Source organism: Dunckerocampus dactyliophorus, chromosome 3, assembly GCF_027744805.1.
Source record: "Dunckerocampus dactyliophorus isolate RoL2022-P2 chromosome 3, RoL_Ddac_1.1, whole genome shotgun sequence".
In the NCBI taxonomy this organism is placed as follows: domain Eukaryota; kingdom Metazoa; phylum Chordata; class Actinopteri; order Syngnathiformes; family Syngnathidae; genus Dunckerocampus; species Dunckerocampus dactyliophorus.
This window is the reverse complement of record NC_072821.1, coordinates 5,090,905-5,112,538: the sequence shown is the minus strand read 5'-3', so window position 1 is coordinate 5,112,538 and position 21,634 is coordinate 5,090,905. Positions and strand designations below refer to the sequence as shown.

Sequence of the window (21,634 nt, the reverse complement as noted above, 5' to 3'; positions counted from 1 at the left end):
TCATCCCTAATTTTCATATTTCATCGATATTCATATTTTAATTAAATATGCCATATTTAATCATTTAATTGGCTTTGTATTTATTTAATTTTGGCTCATACAGTATGGTGAATTTCTGTGCAATGCAGCAGCCATGAAACTAAAATCCAGGCATTTTAGGTTATATTCCACATTGTAATTATTAATGGAAACGTTTAATAATAATAATACATGTTACTATAATAACAATAAATTGGAATTATATAGTGCCTTTCAAGTGACCCAATGATGCTTCAATTTAATTAATTAATTCACATTTGAATTCAATATTTAATTGATTTTCTACTATTTGGGCCAACAAAAACACCCTGGCATAAACATCTACCAGTGTAAAGTTTTGTTTGTATTATGTCCCCCATGTTGCCATGGAATCCCACAGTCAGAGCTAGTGAGACATACACCGCTAAATCTTGAGGCTATCATGCTTTCAGAGCGTGTGTCTCTGGGTAGTTGTCTCCCACCTGTCTTTCATTGTTTCTTTCATTGTCTGGACTCTTTTTGTCTTCCTCCACCTCCTGCTGTATTTATATTTTACATCTCTTTCCATTCCAAGCAGTTTCTTTGGATTTGTCTTTACATTTTCCTCTCCCGTGCCTTTTTCAGTGCTCGCTTCCACAAACAAAAGATGCCGTAAAATAAGGCTGTCACTCGAGTACGCCAAAAATGTCAGCTGAGCCCTATCTGCTGACAAGATATGCTCGTTCTCATTTTTTCCCCCCTTTCTTTCTCCCCTGTCACTGCCTGTCTGTGTGTCTGTTTCTCTGTTTGTCGGTATGTGTGTGTATGTGTGTTTACAGGCAAGAAAAACTCCATCCTACAGCATAAGGTGCAGCACGACCTCAGCTCTGGCGTCCTCAACTACCAGGAGAATGAGATCATCCAGCAGATTGTGCAGCACGACAGGGACATGGCCCACTGTGCCCACCTCCTGCAGAACGCCCCTCCCCAGACGCCTCCATCACCTACCCCCGTCATCTGGGCCCCACTGATCCAGGCACCTCTCCAGGCAGCTGCCGCCACCACCTCAGTGGCTATCGCTCTGACACACCATCCCCATCTGCCGCCAACTCTTTTCAGGCCTCAGGTGTCTCTTCTGGGGTCCCTAAAGGACCCTCCCAGTCGACAAAAGAAGTTTCACACATTTGGTCCTTCATCACCAGCTCCTGGTTCTGCTGGAGATTCTCCCGCCAGCACACCCTCAAAAAGACGCACTGGGGTGGACATGTCTTTGCTAGCCTCTTTTCAGGCTCAGCATGTAGCATCAGGTTCAGGGGCAGCTAGCTCCAACCAACAGGGTTCAGGAAACGGAAGCGAGTGTGGACAGAATGGGACAAAGTCAGGATTTGGTGCAAGTGCGACCTCAGCATTTCCTCGCAGACCATACTCATCTTCTGGTTCGCCCTCATCAAGTATGGCCCAGCTACATTCACTACCACAGCATCAACAGCTTTTTCGCTCTACGACCCCACCTCTGTCGAACCTCTTCCACCAAGGATCAACAGGTGGAAGCACAGGGTCGGGAATAAGTGGCAGCGCAGTTGGAGCCTGTGCCAGTGCGTCAGACTGGCCTTCAGGTGGAGCAGTAGGGGGTTCTTTTGAAGGGGAAAGTGGAGGGGACATTGCATGGGCTGGTGAGGATTTTACAACTGCAGCAGCAGAAGCAAGTTCACTGAGTCACTTTAGATTGGGGTCAGCTCCTAGTGGATTAGCTGGGGGTATCTCAGGGGAATCAGTGGGAGGGTCCTCTGAAGGATCAGTGGGTGGTGCTTGTGGCAGATCAGCGGCAGGGGCCACAGGTGGTGTTACCTGTGGATCAGTAGCAGATTCTGCCAAGAGATCTTTGGGAGGGGTCTTGCGTGGATCAACAGGAAGGGCTTCTGGAGAATTACTGATAGGGATGACCACTGGCGGATCATTGGGGAGGTTTTCACTGGAAGGGACAGCAGAAGAATTAAGTGTATCGACGACCACTGCGGGACCATTAGGAAGGGCTTCTGTTGGGTCAGTAGGAGAGACCTCTGGAGAGTTACTGGTCTCAACAACCGCTACAGGATCATTAGGTAGGACTTCTCTCAGGTCAGTGGATGTGACTTCTGGAGAAATATTTGTACCAGTAACCACTGGTGGATCGTTGGGGCGGGCTTCTGGTGGATCAACGGGAATGGTTTCTGAAGGATTAACCGGCGGGGCCATGATGGGACCCCTTATCGGGCTTTGTAGTGACTCTGTAACAGGGAATCCTGGAGGATCTCTAGGAAGGGCTTCCAGCGGATCCGCATCTAGTTACATTAGTTCAAGTTTGCCAGGGGGAGGGACGATTGGATCGCATAAAAGCAAATCCACAGAGGGGGCAGTAGGGGGCCAAGCAGCAAGTGGCCCTGCAGGAGGGACCTCTGGAGCAGTTGCAGAAGGACCTATTTCTTCCGCACACTGTCAGAGCCCTATATCTACTGGCTCCACCAGCTCCATGCCAGCACAGCTTCTCTACAGTCAGCCCCCTCCCAAGCCTCCTCAAGTGACCCCCTTCCAACAATTTGCAGGTGGAGGCAGGACTACCAGTGGCTTAAACCTCTTCCACTCCCCTCCACAAGGCTCTCCATCCTCAAATAGACGACAGAATAGCCAACAGCCGGCTGAGGGTTCCCCATCGTCTCTTGGTCATTTTAGCCTGGCAGGCCTCCAGTCGGGATTCCTTCCTCACCAGATGTCCTTGGAGAGATCTGCCTTGGCTTCTCTTGCCCAGTACGGTTCAGCAAATGTCTCCCCATGCCTTACTCCTGTGGCTCCGAGCCCAACTATTCAAAGCCCTGTGATGAGCAGGACTTTCTACTACAGCGACCCCTCCAGTTCCACAGGATCCCACAGTTCTCCGCTTATGCCTCAATCCTCTCTTCCTACATATCCTCCAGTCCAGACACACACCACAGGTAGAGACTCTCAGCCCAGTCGCTTTTCAGAGGATCTAAAGCTGCTATCCAGCTCTCACCCATCGCTTCCCCAGGAGATGACCCAGGCATTGGGCCACCAAACTACCTGCTCCTCTATGGAAGCAGGTTATTACCCCTCACCCTTTTCCTCACCAACTCTAAAACCCAAACCTTGTAGCTCAGTTCCAGGACATATGACACCTCCAGTCCAGCTTTCTCCAGGGCATCCACATCAGACTCACTCCCCCGGAGCATCCCCTTCTTCATCACTTCGGAGGGGGTCCTCTGCCTACTCATCGGATCTAGAAACTCAAACAGTCCGCTCTAAGCTTCCTTCCAATTTGTGAGGATTGATCACACCCTCCTGCGCTCCACCGAACTGAAACACGAACTATGTCACATGTGGCATTCTTTCCTTTTCTTTATCAGACGTCACTGTGTTCCATTTTCATTTGACCTACAATTTGCTGTGATTGAAAACACACTTTCCCAGGTAACACTGTTTTATGCTCTGTCCTCTTATTATTTATACATCATCTATATAGATAGAGATATATTTCAGTGATACGTTAAATCAAGGAGGGTGTGAAAGTGATCACTATTTATAAGGATAGTCAGTTTCTTTACGCTGTTTGCAGGGGTCAGTTTAGTTGACTGTACACTAATACTCATTTTGTCTGCAGGAACCTATGCACTAATACCTGCATTTAAAGCTTTTTGTGTGTCTCAAACAAAAGTTATCTACATTTTTGCTAAAATGATACCGTGTCATACAGGATCGCATATTGTTGATTCTTAAATGTACAGACTGTGCTTATTTATCATGTGTGTAAACATTTCAAAAACCTGACGACGAAAAAGATTTTAGGAAACCAAAAAAAAGACTTCCAGTGAGGTAATGTTTGACCTCCTCATTTCCTTCTCCTAACACTTATTTTATATCACTTTATTGTAATAATAATAATACTAATAATGTTTTTTGAAGCAGGGCGAAGGAGGGATGCGAACAAGCTACCCTCCATCTCAAGATAGCAGCATGTGAGCGGCCGTGACCGTGTCCCAAACACTTTTGTCTTCCAAACCCATGCCGCTGACGTGTGTAGAACGCGTGTGTCGTTGTTCTTCCTGAATGTGTGCAACTGTTCATGTAGCGAGTGTGCGCGACCCAGTGGAACAGTCGGATGCAAGCCTGGACCGATTTTAAAACGGAATGTTGCCTTTTATTTATAGAACTTCCATTAACCACAGCTTGACTGTGTAGAGCACGGGTGGAGAACCTTTTGTCCGGGGGCCATTTTGTTGTTTATGAAGTCCTCCGAGGGCCATGGTAAATGTTTGAAAATGTATGATGCAATTATGGGTTAATTTTAGGTTTTGGGGCTTTTTACAACAGTTGCGCTGAGATTTTGTTGTAGCATAGCATGACACAAACCATTTCAAGCCATAGGTTCCCAACCCATGGTGTACATTCAGTTATCCAGGTCATGGTATTCCACAACTGTTGACTCAAAGGCACCTGGAACCAAGAAGAAGTCCAGTTGCCTCAGATCCATTTTTTTTTTACTGCATTAATCATAACTTGTGTGTAGCACTTGGACCATTCCTAGCCCAAACATATAGAGAGCCTGATAACAGATTTACAGTTTTTACATACAAACACAAGCTTCAATGCCCCCCCTAAAGTGCTCGGAATGGACATATACAAGTTAATATTTTAATTTGTGCATTATTATCTTCTATGGCTGCTATACCATCAACATAGGCATGTTTCCTCGCTGAAGATTAGCGCTGAGTTTAAGATGTTGAATGTATGTACATTTGTTGTTGCTAAAAGTCAAGTACTGTAGCACCAAACAAGACTGTTCCCTAATTTTACATGGCAGTTTGGTTCCAATATCTTGGGCAGATGTTTTTATCAGCAGACAAAAAGTTACGATACACTCTATAATTTAAAGTTGCATCTTCCCCAATGATATATTGCAATACCGACCGTTTAACTGAGAGCTAGTGTACAAAAATTGTTATATTGTTATAGAGCAGGGAAGCGGTTGTTGATATTGAATTCAACACCTCACGATCAGAGCCTTACCTTATATCAAAACTGAATACATGCTAGTGGAAGCTGACATTAACCCCCCGAGGGGATATGTTTCAACTAGTTGGTCTGTAGCTCATCACCAAGACACACACACACACACATATTCACATCCAGGTTCCACTCCCACAGCTGAGTCCCCCCCAACTCAGTCACAGCAGCCTAATTTAACAAGACATGTCTGTAATCCCTTGACCCTCGCAGAGGTGTGCAGTGACCATCTCCACTCATTACGTTTCCCAGAAGTCCCCGTAATGAGGAGGTAGAGCAAACACACAGGACGTGACACAAACGCACAATTACACTGGCTCACAAATACAAATAGATTTTTTTTAAATACCCTTAAGATTTGATTCGAATGTAACACTGATTAAGTTAAGTTATATAAAGCTGTGAGCTGCAAGTCAGGTTCACATTGTGAAGTTGCAGGAGGAGCTCTGAGTGTCTTCAGTTCTAAGGAAATCAAAGAGTCTCGAGTGGAATTTGTAGATTTTATTCAGTGGGGGGGGGGCACTCAAACAAAATGGCTATGTATGTTCTCTGGCAGATTAGAACATAAACCCACTGTAGGAATTTTGGGCAAGATCTGACCTGATGAGAGTTATGGAAAGAAACCTTCGTACGTCATACTTACTGTAGCTCTTATTTATTTGTAAAACTGATCCACCCACAGTCATATAAAAAAAAAAAAAGACAACTGTGTCAGCCCCTTTTGTTTGTGCTCAAAATGCTTTGTAAAACAAGCTAGCATACATGTAATACAGATATCCTCAAAGTTTTATAATCATCTAACAAATGGTCAATGACTTATGGACAATTAGTTGCTAAGTCTCGCTTGTGTCCCTGCAGTTCCGTGTTTTTCAACCAGTCTTGCTCAAATTTTACCGACATGTGCTTGTCAGTGTAAAAAGTATGTACTAAATGTCGTGATGATTCGGCTAAACACCCTAAAGTTACAGTGAGTGTTTTTGGAGTGCATTGAGCTGTGAGAGAAATTTTAAGTTAATCCGATTTCTGGGGTCAAACTTTGGAGTTTGATAACGGTGCCACCATGTGGTATAATCGTCAGAAAAATGATGCACAACACAGCAGAAGAGTTACACCGTGGAATGTTTTAATTTTTTCACATGACTGTGTTGCATGCTCAAACTGAACCAGGCATACGAGTAAGCAAAACTACACAGTAAAATACATTTCATTGTCAGTTAAAAATGCTGAGGTCAAATGCAAAACTTCCCTTTTCTTTCTATACCGCCTACAAAATCCTAACATTGACATCGGGGGTTTTCAAAGTGTGAGCGCTCCCCTTTGAGAACATAAAACGAGAACCAAACAGTCCTCTTCTACTACATGAAAAACAGATATTCTGGAGAATATGTTTGACTTCTCCGCTGTCTCACTGTCTAAAAAAACTAAACCTCTATCCATTTGCCTTTGACATAACCAAAGTTAAATAAACAGAATTGGGAAGAGAGACATGTTTTTTTCAAGCTGCTGCACCTCCCCTGAAGTCTACTGGTGGCCACACTTTGACAACCCTTGATCCATCCATCTATTTTCTATGCCGCTTATCCTGACAACCCTTGATTTATGTTTTAAATCTAAATTTTGGAACTATGGAAACTTCATTTACCCCTTCCTCACGGCCAAACCGTACTTATTTTTTGAGGTGCCACTGTGGAAACACAAAGGTAGAACACAATCCGTTTTGGGGAACTGGTCAATGCTTGTTTGTTTTGATTAAGAAACAGTTCTGCAACACTATCAAGGTAATTTTTTCTCCAAAATTTTAATCTAATAGTGAATTGTAAGTAGAACAGGTACAATGGTTTGAAAAAGTGTTTGCCCCGTCCTGATTTCTTATTTTTTTTGCATGTTTGTCACACTTACAGTACATGTTTCAGATCATCAAACAAATTTAAATATCAGTCAATGACAACACAACTGAACACAAAATGCAGTTTTTAAGTGAAACTTTTTATTATTAAGGGAGAAAAAAAATCCAAACCTACATGGCCCTGTGTGAAAAAGTGATTTCCTCTAAACCTAATAACTGGTTGGGCTGATAACTCGTCAGACCACAGAGTATTTTCCCGAAGATCTTGGGGAGCATCAATATGTTTTCTGGCAAAATTGAGATGAGCCTTAATGTTCTTTTTGTTCAGTTAAATCATAACTTAACTGAGATCAATAGCTATCTATCAGTATGGAAAAGGTTATAAAGCCACTTCTAAAGCTTTGGGACTCCAGCAAACCACAGCGGGAACCATTATCCACAAATGATGAAAACATGGAACAGTGGTGAACCTTCCCAGGTGTCGCTGGCCATCCAAAATTACCCCAAGAGCGCAGCGACGACTCATCCAAGAAGTTACAAAAGACCCTACAACTAGATCCAAAGAACTCACTTGCCTAACTTAAGGTCAGTGTTCATGACTCCGCCATAAGAAAGACACTGGGCAAAAACAGCCTGCAGAGTTCCAAGACCAAAACCGCTGCTGAACAAAAAGAACATTAAGGCTCGTCTCAATTTTGACAGAAAACATCTTGATGATCCCCACGACCTTCAGGAAAATACTCTGGTCTGACGAGTTATCAGCCCAACCAGTTATCAGGTTTAGGGAGCAATCACTTTTTCACACATGGCCATGTAGGTTTGGATTTTTTTTCTCTCTTAATAATAAAAGGTTTCATTTCAAAACTGCACTTTCTTCAGTTGTGTTGTCATTGACTAATATTTAAATTAGTTTGAAGATCTGAAACATTTAAGTGTGACAAACATGGAAAAAAATAAGAAATCAGGAAGGGGGCTAACACTTTTTCACACCACTGTATTTGGAGTGAAATCTCAACATCAATTTGGTTTCTAAAATTACATCACAAATGGATTAAAAAAAAAGAGCATGGATCAAAAACCAACTAAAAGAAAATATTACTCGTGTCTGCTTGTGACTCACAAATCCCCAGTGTAGAACGTCATGTCAAGAGTCCACTCTACCACCACCAAAGGCGGCAGGAACCGAGCCCTGAGGTGGCATGATGTAGCGAACGCTAAAAATAGTTTCAACTCCAGCAAATCGATTGTTGCAGAGGAGTCTGGGGAGAGAAAAAAGTTACCCCCTCCTCTTCTGCTACGTTAGAGTAGCTGAGACTTAGGAAACAGTTTGATGTCTGCGTGAGGGACAAAGGTGTTCATGTGAGGAGACGTTGAAGCACCGAGGGAAGGCAAAGAGGCTGGCATGCCGCTGGGTCCTCACGCTGATCGGGGGACTTGTTACTGGAGGACATCCTGTAATTGCTGCAGTGTGGAAGCTTGCAGGGGTTTTAGGACGGTGAGACAGAGGGCATTGATATGATCTTTTTTGGAGATTTTTTGATTTGTTATAGTCTGGTCCAATCGTAAATTGCAACTTTTTTCGAGAGATGAAAGAATCTTTCCAAAATCTTCCCTAAAAAGGCTTGAAATTGTTACAAAAATACAAAATAAAGCTGTTTTTTGCCTGATAACCATGCAACTTTGTATTTATGCAATGGAAATAAAAAGAAGGGGACTTTCACAATAATCCTAGGGGTCAAGAACATTCTCCACTCGTGGAAAAGACAGCAGCGTAATCCGTCTTTCCCAGTAAAAACACCAAAATAACCAAAACTGGAGTAACAAGATTTTCACCTGACAGCAATGTTTATACTTGAAGGGGGATTTGCTATTTCCATTCTCCCAAGACTCTTTGCGTAATGTAGTATAGAGAGTGTTTTTAAAAAAAAAAAAAAAAAAAACAAGGAATCAGCTGGGAATTACATGCGGAGGCTTTGAGAGAAGAGAATAAATAAAGAAAGAATAAAACAAGCACTTTCTCAAGCAGCAAACTGTTTTCATTATGTCTCCCTGTCACCCATCGGAAGAAACACGGCAGTTTGAGGGCAACACTGGGGAAAAAAACGAAGAAGCAGTGGAAGGATCCCGACAGCTGCCAGTGTTTCTGTCCAAACGCTCCGAGCCATCTCGTTTGGATTTCTGGCCTTTGTGGACAAGAGCGGAAAAAGCATCTGATCCTGCCTGCCTTTTAACACTGTGTCCTTTCAGTTAATGTCCTCCTGTGGCAGGGCTATTCAACCAGCGACCCGTGGGACAAATCCGACACGTGAAAGACAGCAGACCAGATTTTGAACTGAACTCCTAAAAATTCCTAAAAACGGCAGAGCTCACCTGGTATATAAAGGATCTTTGACTACCATTTGAAATGCTATTGAGAGCATAAAAAAGTTGATTTATTTATCTGTACTGTACAGACTGAACTCGAAACTGAAACCAGCGAGATGCAACAAAATGCATACCTGGTAAGCAGAGAAGCGCATTCATGGGTCAAAGCTAGGGGTGGGAATCTCTGGTCACCTCACAATTTGCTGCGATTACGATTTAAAGGCCTGCAATGCGATGATGAAACGAATATTGATGCATCTCGATGCATCTTTTTTTGTGATCAATAGTTTGTCAGTTTTTTTATGCATAATTTTTTTTTATACATAATGTCTTTTTACTCACTGTGTAGTACTCAAACAAAGCATATTTGAAATGATCCAATATTAAAATAAACATGGTATATATAATAATAATAAACTGAACAGGTTAATTTACTTCCATTATCTTTTAATAATTGGAAGGTTACACCTACCAACATATTTCCCATTGCACAGAACCAGCAGGAAAAGCAAATTGCACCGGTAGCAGCATGTATAAAATTAACAAACGTCAGCATATTCTGAGTAACCATCATAAAAACCTTATTTTTCACAAATAAATTATAGACTTCTGAATTCAAGCCAAGATCCTGAGCAGAGAATCTCTGACAAAATAATATTTTTACTGTATAGCAAAGGGAAAAACAGCTTTGATATAAAATATAGATTTCTGTACCAGTGGCTCTCATACAAGAATGATACTTGCAGACGTCAGTATATTATGAATAACCAAAAAAAACTAGGCTGCCCTTATTCACAGTTGCAGTGTCAGTGAAATAACGTTGCGATGGGACGTTGTATCTGGATTCCAAAGTGCGCAACAAAGCACGAAAGCCCTGCTACTCAACAACCAAATAGAGCCACAAATCCTTTGCAATAAATGTTGCGATTGACTTTGTGATTCGCTTCGCCTTTTCCGAGTTGGGTGGAAAATTAGTTATCACCTGCTCGATGGTTCTCTGGTTGGCAGCAACTTCAGCTGGCTGTTTTTCCTCCTGGTTCGGGTGGAAATGTGCTATGCGGTTTCTCATGTTTGCCGTGTTCCCAAAATATTTTAAGCTTGTATGACAAAGCTCGCATATTGTCTGGCTCTACGTTAAGGCCAAAGTGCTTCCAGATGCTCGCTTTAAATCCAGCGGTTGTGGGTCGGAGTTTACGCTCAGCCATTCTGGTAGCGTCTTACACTTACGGTAGGTACACCCCCATAAAATGTCCGGGCAGCTCTTTCCGGCTTTTTGTTCCGTTTTTTTTGTTCCGTCAGTATCAACATTTATGAATCGATTAATAATCGTCAGTGTCCGCATCGCGATGCATCTAAGAATCGATTATTTCCACCACCCCTAGTCAAAGTGCACGCCAAGTACGAAAAAGGCGTACATGTTGGCCGGTCTGCACTAATATTGAAAGTCCTCCCTGCCTCTCACACTCCCTCCCAACAGCTCACTGTGACCCCCAGGGTGGCCCGTACCACTAGTGGAGAAGCACTGCGGTAGCCACTTACAACCCCGCAAGCGTTTCTGTCATATAGAGGATCTTTGACAAACATTTTTTGCAGGAGATCTTTAAAAACCGCAGAACACCCCTGTCATATACTGTAGATCTTTGATTTGATTTTGCAGTAGGTCAGTGGTTCTCAATTATTTTCTATCATGCAACCTCTAGGGGACACAAATGTTTTCACCCCAATACAGTAATCCTTTCTTTATTGTGATTAATCGGTTCCAGAATTGCCGCAAAGTAGGATTTTGTATTTAGAAATGAAATATTTTTGTATTTAGAGCATAGAAAACCTGTTTGCGACCTTCTAAGTACAGTTTTAACAATACTAGGGTCCTCTAGACATGAATTATTTTATTAATTAATTATTAATTAATTATAGACTCACAAGTCAGGGTTGAACAAAGTTCCTTGTTCCTGTTTTACATTTGGTTTCAGTACAGTGTTTCCTGCGGTGGCTACGGTCTCATCAATGTAACATTACTGACACCTAGTGACCAGTGTAGAATACTACATATCATCACCACGTCTTCAAGTGCGTCTTCTGAATGCCTTATATTTGTATTTTACTTCATTTTCCTATTTTTATGCTTGAATATGCTTAATTTAGGCAAAATAATGCATACAATTTGCTTAAATATGATTATATTTTTACTACTAATAGGCCGTATTGAAGCACAAAACAGCGATGATTTATGAATTACAATCACGTGATAGAATGAAGCTGTGAAAGTCGAAATGCAAAGTGGCGAGGGATTGCTGGACTATTGCGAACCTGAATATTTATTCACCTGTACAAACTACTGTATGAGTTGCTGGCACCAGCATCCCTCCTGATACACACCCCACGATTTGACGAGCACTGCAGTAGACCATCTTTTACAAGGGTGAACATATTGCTTCTGTTTTCATTTATGACTTTAATTATTACTGTGATAATCATTTTGTAAGGTAAAAAGGCAAAACACGAATACAAGTGGAGGAAGAAGTCCGCTAAATGTGGCCGCCCAGAACAACTGAGTTGAATAGCCCTGTTCTACGGTATGCATTCCCTTCTCTTTATGTAGCAAACCCGTAAAATCAGGAATATAGTACAGATATTTTGCATGCAAACCTCACCGGACGAGAATTGCTTGACGTCATCCTTTGTCGATGCTCGGCCACCAATGTGGAAAGCGACTTTCAGAGACAAACTATAGTCAAACATTGCGGGTGTTGTGATCATTACGCAGCGCTAGCCACCACCCACACCACCTGTCCCTTTTATATGTAGTATAGTTTCACTCACTAGTCATCAAAACCTTCTTCCTGTTTGCATTCTTGCGACCAGTAAGAGAAGAGATTGGTTGTAATGGACATTTACAAACCAAACAAGACTCCCTGTCAGATTCTTCCGCTGTTCATTGTTGACTCCACTCGAGCCCTTTTTTGTTTAGCATCGCGTCTAATACGAGCGTCCTCTTTTTGCCGCTCTAGTCAGACGGAATAACATGACTGTAATGTCACTCCGACCACAAAGTGTGTGCATGTGTGTGTGTTGTCGGGCAATTTAACCTGCATATGACCCAGTTTAAGAATAGCGCGCGCCAGTAAAAGGATACGTACGAATTCACTTTTGAGAGCACCGCGGGATCCTTCGGGGGTAATGATATTCCGCTGTCAGGATTGTGGTTCACTTGTCAACGTGACACGTTACTTCTTGCCTACTGCCTGTTGGTAAAAAACACAATGTTGGGGAGAAAATAAGTCAAATGTTGGTGGAAAACGATACAAACTAGAAGCTTGTCTGAAGTTTACATGCTTTTTTCTTTCATCCAATTATGTACTATAATCCCTCTTAATCTGCTGTTAGCTCTATATTTCCATAGGACCTATTTGCTTGTATATTTCTGTATTTATTTCAGACGCTGTTAACTGATGTCACCATAAGAAACAAGCAATGTTCAAGTTTGTACAGTTCTTGACTATGTCCATATGAGTTTGACTTTTTCATAACATGCATAAGACTTTCTACCGGACGGCTCACCTTGTATGTGTGTGTGTGTGTGTGTGTGTGTGTGTGTGTGTGTGTCTCTGCGAGATGCGTTCAAGGACACACAAGCTGAGCAAGTATTCCACAAGCAAGTATTTTGGCCGCCGTGCTCACGACCTAAAGGGATACTAAATGATTTTATTTCCTGCTTTTAACATGGGATAAAGCAATAAGGTACAGCAGGTACGGGACATTGCGGCGACATGTGTGTGGGTGTGTGTTTGTGTGAGTGCGTGCGTGGCGGTGAGAGAAGCGGGATCAATAACTGCATTGTTGATAAGCACACATGCTGGATGACTTAATATGGTATTGAATAAAATATAAAATGAAACTATCTTTTTGTTGTTTTTTCTTACATTCTATCGCTGTATTTCCATGATGACGCATCAGACACTTTATTAGGTACACCTGCATGAAGTCTGATTACACAATAAATACTACTACTGTATTTTCTTTTTTTTTGTCATTGTGACTGAATAATGGCACTGCATCACATACGTGGTCTGGAGTTTTTGCATTAGGTCCTTCAAAACAGCAGCGTCATATAGACAATCTTTGACTAGTGTTTTTTAGTGCAGTAGATCCTAGATCCTTAATAACATTAGGATGCTCCTGTTACAGTATATAGAGGATCTTTGACTAGTGTTTTTGCAGCAGTAAAAACAGCAGTACACCTGTCATATAGAGGCTCTCAGATTTGTTTCTGCTGTAGGTTCTTAAAAACAGAAGAGAGCTCCTGCCATATAGACCATCTTGGACTAGCAGTTTTTTTTTTTGCAGTAGATCCTTAATAGGTCCTTAAAAGAGCTCTAAGGTCATATAAAGGACCTCTGACTAGAGTTTTTGCAGTAAGTCCTTAAATATTCACTCGATATTTCATAACATTAAGAGGCTCCTGTTATGTAGAGGATCTTTGACTCATGTTTTTGCAGTAGGAGCTTAAAACAGCAAAACTCTCCTCTCATATAGAGGATCTTTGACTGGAATTTTCGCAGCAGGTCAATAAAAACAGCATAGCTCTCTTGTCATATAGAGGATCTTTGACTAGAATTTTCACAGTAGATCCTTAATAACTGGAGGCTCTTGTTATATAGAATATACTAGTGTTTTCGTTGTAGGGCCTTAAAAACAGAAGAGCTCTCATGTTATAAAGAAGATTTTTTAAAAATAATTTTTGCAGTAGATCCTTACAAACAGCAGAGCTTTCTTGTCATATAGAGCAGCGGTCCCCAACCTTTTGTGACCCACGAGGGGTCGTATTATAGCGATCCATACACATAGTTATCTAATGTGTCTTATTTATTGTTTTCTTATTGATTATGTATTGTGCAAAACTCAGGCAGTAAAAACATCAAATTAAAAGTACAACGGGAATTAAGACCCACCATTCAGATAGAAGATTATTACGTAGCTGTTTGATGCGTGTGGCAAAAAGCAGTGTGCTAGCATGAATTAACTGGAGGTTGTGCGCCAACAAATATGCACATTAGCACTCAATAACATCACCAAAACTTACCTTTATGCATTCCCACGTCGTATCAGCATTTGAGACCAGTGAGGTGAAACGAAAACAGTAAAAAAAAAATACTGTCCCGTAGTCTGTCTGTCCAGGGTGGGGGAAAGTTAGCGATCGCACGATGGTGCGTTCAAGGACTGTCGAACAAAGTTGGACGGGTCGCCGCTCACAACAAACAACATATACATGCAAACACTATGGGATTTGTAACAGTATATTATTTTTAAAATTAAATTATGGCCCATATTTCCAAAATAGATATGCATTTACATAAAATGTGTTTTAGATCTTTACAAATTTATATTCTAAATTCTATTTTCTTTTATCATTGCATCTGAAAGCTTCCCACGCTCGGTGGTTGGGGACTCCTGATATAGAGGATCTTTGACTAGAATTTTTGCAGTAGGTCCTGAAAAACAGCAGAGTAGCTCTTTAATTTCAAGAATCTTTGACTAGTGCTCTGTTTACAGTAGATCATTTGACTAGTGTTTATGCAGCAGGTCCTTAAAAACAGCAGAACACTCCTGTCATGTAGAGGATCTTTGACTAGCGTTTTTATTTTTTATTTTTTTCATTAATATCATTAGGCCGCTGCTTGTCATATAGGGGATTTTTGCTTAGGTAGTATATACGTATTGCTTCTGTTTTAATTTCTATTTTTCTGGCTGTATTAGCCATTTGGTGGGGTAAAAAAAAGAAAAAACATTCTAATACCAGACGCTGGTTTTAGCTTTCTGAAAATGTGGCCTCCAGAACAATTTAGTTGAGTCACCTTTATTTTTATCATTGTCACCATACAGCTCCATATAACTACATCATATGCCATTTCGAATATTCTGGATAACTTACGCTACAAAAAAAGGACTGAATATTAGAGACCCCTCTCTGTAACTGCAGTGCGGGTATTTGTATCGTCTTTCCAAGACGTGTGATAAGCTACACAAACACGGCAGTGCAGCAGCACACAACAAGCGGTCAAGAGGCAGGTGAAGCTCCTCAGAATGCCGCCTATGTTGGCAGAGTGTAACAAAAAAAAGAGGACAGTGCACGCGTCTGCCCCTGCAAGCACTCAGCCATCTGCTTCATTAGAATTCCCCCTTGAGGTAACCTTCCCATCTCCGAGAGCAACTCATTGAAAGTGAAGGGCTTTGTTTTACATTGTCTATTGTAATTACACATTATTCTAGTCCTCCGATGGCCGCCTGCCTGCCTGCCTGCAGAAAGAGGTGCCGACTCAGAGGCGTCTACTCGCCATGTGACAGTCAAAGCATGTGGGAGTGTGCAGGCCGAAAGGTGTATGCTGCCATGTGGTCTTAATTCACGCCATAGCCGTGAAATAAATTGTAAGACATGGCCGGAAGAAATACTTGACAAGGTGTTACTGTTTTGTCCTTTTACACATTCAGCCGTCAGAATTCTTGTCTTTTGCTAACATCTGTCCATTCACATGCAAATATCTCTTCTTTCACAAACACATAATGTAATCATTTGTCTGTCCATTCACATACGAATATAAATATCATTCTTCCGTCGACACACCGTGTAATCATCTGCCTGTCCATTCATGTACCCATATAACGCAAACACCTGTTTGTCAATTCACATACACATTTGATGCAAATATCTCTTCTTCCATTGACACTCGGGGTGTAACGATTCACTCACTACATCGATGCATCAATTTCTATTCCTAGAATTCCACTACATCGATCTGGGTTCTCAAGTTTCCATTCAGGATGACATATATATCAATCTAACATTGTTTAAAAGGTAAACAATCGAGTGATTCGATATTAGGAAATAAAGCATTGGATTTAAGCACGGCAGGCTTTACAGTATATGGATGTGTGGTTTTTTAGCACTTTTAATGATAAAGACGTTAAACGTTACTCGATTCAGTCTGCCTGCCTGTGACGGCATCACCTTCCGGGTATGTGGTGGTCACGGGGTTCTTCTTCTTACGCTGAGCCGTACGTCAATGTCACCGCCGTGTCGGATATGGCAAGAGTCGGAGCGGAGAAGATGCCTCAGTCATGCGCTGCATTGGAAGTGTACCCCTCGTTTTACGGCCCAAACCAAACCCCAGGGAATAACCCTTTCACAGGTAAGACTTCACAATTACATGAACAATTATATGTTAACAATTATATTCATATGTTCACTCGGCCCGTACAGGTGAGAAAGTCTCAACACCTAATTGAAGATACCATACCACATTTATTGAATGTAAATAGTTAATCATGGCAAGCTATACCACCCTCTGCTCATCGTGACTTTGTCTTGCATTTTTTGTAGTCATTGATCATTTATTCTTAAGTATGTCAGCATTATTAATAATTTACACCGGATTCCTTTACAGAAAACAACGGGAATCGAGGAAAGTTCACCTGCACTGTCCAGTATGCAGGTATTTATTTCACACTGGTAAAATTGTTGGCTAAAATGTTACTGAATCGATCAATTGATTTAATAAAACTACCAATGGAGGTGCCTTGGGGAGCGGAGCCTTCGTCCCGACAGTCAACGCTTACTGAGGCGTTTGCAAATATAAACTAAACAGTGCAAAATGGTGTGTGATCACAATTAGTGTTGCTTTTACATTATAAAAACATACATACAGGCAAGCTAATGTCTCAAACAGGTGCGCCGTACACTATACTTGAGTACCACCTGGTGGTTCAAATGTGAAGTACACCTCTCATGACAAATAATGAAGAAATGGTCTAAAAAAAAATGTTGTCGATAACATCGATTATCGACAATAATGTGTAGCACCATTATCGACCAGCAAAATTTGTTAACGTGACAGGCCTAATGGACACACGATGTAAACATCTGTCTGCCTATTTATGTACACATATAATGCAAACACCTGTTTGTCTATTCACATGCAAACATAAAGCAAATATCTCTTCTTCCATTGACACACAATGTCTATTCAAGTACAAACACAAAGTAAATGTCTTCCTATTCTTCCACATACTACATGCTTTATTCATTATCATTTGTCTGTCCATCCACATGTATGCAAAAAGCAAGAATCGGTCTTTTAATTACACAAGTCAGTCCAGTCAGACATACAGATATCTGTCTGTCCACTTATATACAGATATAGCTAGATACAGTAGCTACGTATATTTTATCTATTTTTCTCTCCATTCATGTATACACTCGCAATGCAAATGCATGTCCATTCACATCAAACATTATCATCAGAGGGGGAAAAGACAGCTGTCTGGACCTGAGGGACCTCCTAGCAGTATCCATCCATGCACCTCCTGTGTGCAACGTGGCTCAGACCAGCGAGGTCGAGGCAGCATCCTCGCGATGGAGGCGGCCGTGTCTGAGCAGCCACGGATGGACGACAGGCGCTAATGCCCTCCTCTGCAGCATCTGGGATAATCTGCTCTAGTTCTCCTTGGGTCAAACTCAACAGTAATTAATCCTCACATTACCCTGCAGGCTTCGGGGGTTAAAGCACTGTAAATGCTTGTGTGTGTTTGATAGAACATTTCAACTAGCGCTATTGATGCTGGCGCTAGAGTGGGAAGATGATACTGTCCAACACTTAAAGTACTTTATGGAGCTCTGTGGGTGTTTTTTAGAGGACTAGAAGGGTGAAACTTCAACTGGAAGTAAACAGAAATAGCACTGCACATAAAAACACAATATGTAATACAGTTTAGGGGGGGTTGTGGTCCATGAATTGTTTTATTTGTTTGTTTGCTTAGATTTTTCCATATGCTTTCATGCCTGAGTGATGTTTTTTGGCAGCGCATGACACAGAGCACTCAGTGACACATACAGTAACTACAGCACATCCGTATTAGGGCCTCTTTTTTTTTTACTCTCTCTAAAATCCTGTCGTCAAAGCCTTTTGACATCTGCCAGTTTGTTCGCAAATATTGTCCAAATGCCAGCACTGCAATGCTGCAGCGTTTGATGCACGCTGATGGAAGTTTTCATATGTTTATGTCAGGTTTTACAATCACTATGGGGACGTAGATCTCATCAGAATTGTGGATACTATTTTCACTGAGGGGACTGGTTTGGGTTGGGGTGGGAAAAAAGTCCCCAAATGTTAAATAATTTGATTTATGGGTTATTTGGTGCAAAATTAAAGGTTGTTTCGTTGGGCGGGGGGTTGAGCTCCAAGTGATGAATGCAAGTTATGAAAACATGCAAGTGTGTGTGTGTGTGTGTGTTTTGCCAGTGCCTCCTGGGATTAAGTTCATGAAAGCATACGCATGGATAACATCAGAAAGATGACCACAGGTTGCCAACCTGATGTCCTCTTTCTGGCTCTTGCTCTGCCAACTCCACCCCCCAAAAGCCCAGCCCGCTCCTCGGCTCGGTCCATCCCTCTCGTGCTCAGGGATGTGCCATATGTGCCCTACTTAAAGGTAAAGTGCTGACAACATAGCCAAAATCCTCATGGGGGAGTATTGGGCTTTTAAGGTGAGTTATAAAGGAAGTTGTGACTTCAAGTGTTCACTTCTGCCCACATGTTTGTAGTTTGTAAAATGAAATGTGTCATGCAGTATCTTTATTGTAAAATTCATTCATTCATGTAAAATTCACCCGTTCACTGGGGTCACGGATGACAATCGTAGGGCGCATACACGTATGTAAACAACCATTCACACTCACATTCACACTTGAATTGAATATCGGCAGCCATTTATTTACTGTGTGTGAATGGATATGTATGTATGTATGAATATTATACATGTATCGGAATGGATGGGCAGGTATTTATGTTATGTGTGTATGTGAATGGACAAGGGGTTTATTTTTATTAGATGTACGCTGTATGTAATGTAGCAACTTCCAGTTTTCTAGTTTTGTGCAAAAATGACAAAGCTATTTTATGTTTCAAAAATGATCTACACCATACCGTGTGATTGTATGTGTATGACAACATCCTCTCAAAATATTAACAGAAACACCCATTGTGTTGTTTTTTCCGCTATAATCCTCCATGTCTGGTGATCTCACCCCCATCTTCAGGGAGTGGATGGTGAAGAAGCTCCCGCCATCCCTCACATGTTGGATGTAAACTGTGGAAAGCACCCCTCTCCTCCCTGCCATCTCCCCTCTCTATTTATCATATTAGCATTACGCCCTTGAGCATTCTGCAGCCAGGCGCATCCTTTGAACTGTGGGCAGAGAAAAAAGGCTGTCCGGGGTGACCATGTCTCGTTAATTATGCGGGGTTTAAAACGTGACAGTAAATAGCTGGAAGTCTTTCCCGGGCTCCATTGTGGAGCGACATGATTGGCTATAGAGGACGACTATGTGGTTCCCTCTTGCAGTTGACGATATAGAACAAGCATTTGTGGATTGAGGTATCAATGCGTACGAAAATTAGTCATGATCTTGACAATTTTCAGGCAATGCACGATTCTAACGGATCCTGGTAACGTCAAGCATAATCGAAAACAGTGGTTCCCAAACTGTTTACATCAAGTACCACCTCAAAAGTACCACTAGTAAGATTATTCCATACATAGTTCATGTATACTGTATATATACAGTATATATATATAGAAAATTAATATAAACTTATATATATGTATATATATATACCTTATGTATTGTTGTATGTTTTGTTTCATGTTATCTATATTATTATTGTATACATATGCTGTTATATATGTTGTACTATTATACAGTATTTATAAGTTTTATTATATATTTTTATTTATATTTATCTAAATAAATAATAGTCAGTCCTATTCAAGGTTAAGGAAAGACATTTTATAGTTATTTTTTGTTCGTTTGTTTGTTTGTTTTATCTATACATATATTTTAAAGTAATTTTATTGTTTGTTTGTTTTTTTTAGCCGCACATCATTTTTTCCCCACTGGTAGAAAAACCTGCTCAGGCATCCACTCCATTTGACATCTGGCAGGGATTGAGCCACCATATGCTCCTGGAAAGGTTTCGTTTAATGACGCCCGGTGTAGGATAGGACATCACATTCTGCTTAATTAAGATTATATGACGTGTCATGACAGACTCATATGGCCGTCTATTGTGCAGAATCACCCGTGGATGGAAACTAGAGTAGAGGAGCAATTTTGTCAGCCAGCCAATGTCACGCTGGTCCACGCTGACCTCCATGCTTTATGGCACCTGCAAATGAACATCTTGGCGACCGGTGGGAGGCTGCTCATCCAGTTCATTCATGAGGTAAGTTACAAATACAATTTCTGCATATATAAATACCTCATTATGTTACCCTTTTTTAACACTACAGTGTTCAAAATCACACTATACAAAAACAATCACATTGTTTCCCAAGTATATTAGTGCGTGTGTGAATGTATAAGCAAGAGGAATTAACTTCTATTTCTTTGTAAAAAAAGCACTTTATGTAAGTAAGTACATTTACTTGTGTTGATTTACAGCGCTGCCTTGGCACATCCAATATGGTGGCTCAGTGCCCGATGCGACCTCTATCTATGTCTATGCAGGCCGTCTCTCTCTTTTCTCTCTCTTCTGTCTGCACCGCCCATTGTCTTCTGATTCCTGATTGTCTGTAAACCATTTTCACTCAGTCTCCTTCGTGCCCGCTCTTGCTGTGGTCATGGCTACCAAACTAGCTAGCCGTGTGAGCTGCTCGCTAACGGCCAATACTGTCAACAATAGAAGAAACAGAAGAAGCTAACCGTGTGAGGAAAATACGACGACAGGATTGATATGTTTTAACTAGGACACATAAACACCACAGCCGAACGGCGCCAGGACGAAGAGGCACAGGAATGAAATACGCGTGAGTCACTTAATCATTTCTTGTGTCTAACCTAGTAGGTTGATCATTAAAATTCAAACAAAATTTGAACTTTGAGTGTATTTAAACAAGAGAGAAATGTGAGAAAATGTTAATACTTGTCTGAGAAAAGTGTCCAAAGTGGATGGTGAGGGGTTTTACAGCCTTAAAACATATATAATAATTGTAAAAAAATTAAGTTGGCTACTTCACGGATTTCACTTATGGTAGCAATGTTGCAAAATTTACAAATTTGTAAAATCAAGTCTGTGATTAATTCTATCTGTTTGATATTCTATCAAATATTAAAGAAGTTAGAGCAAATCTCATACCGGGAAATAGTGTAGTGCCTTTGGTCTCCATTGCTTTAACACTGAGTCAGGACAAAAGCTGTGATCAAGCCACGGACCTTGGCAAGTAAAACCGTACTACTATATAAGTATAATAACTTAGGCTGTGAAAATCTGTTTTAAAAGTCAACAGAGTTGCCATTTAATTTTTTTTGATAATGAA

At 41.2% G+C, this 21,634-nt stretch overlaps 1 protein-coding gene across 1 annotated transcript in view; it reads left to right on the top strand.

Moving 5' to 3' along the window:
* The window catches only part of hcn4 (hyperpolarization activated cyclic nucleotide-gated potassium channel 4), a 109,013-nt gene extending 101,948 nt beyond the window's left edge, over positions 1-7,065 (top strand). The window contains exon 8 of the mRNA XM_054771413.1: positions 837-7,065. Coding sequence (XP_054627388.1) covers positions 837-3,313 — 2,477 coding nt within the window. The 3' untranslated portion in view covers positions 3,314-7,065. The remainder of the gene's footprint in view (positions 1-836) is intronic.
* Positions 7,066-21,634: the final 14,569 nt, after the last annotated feature.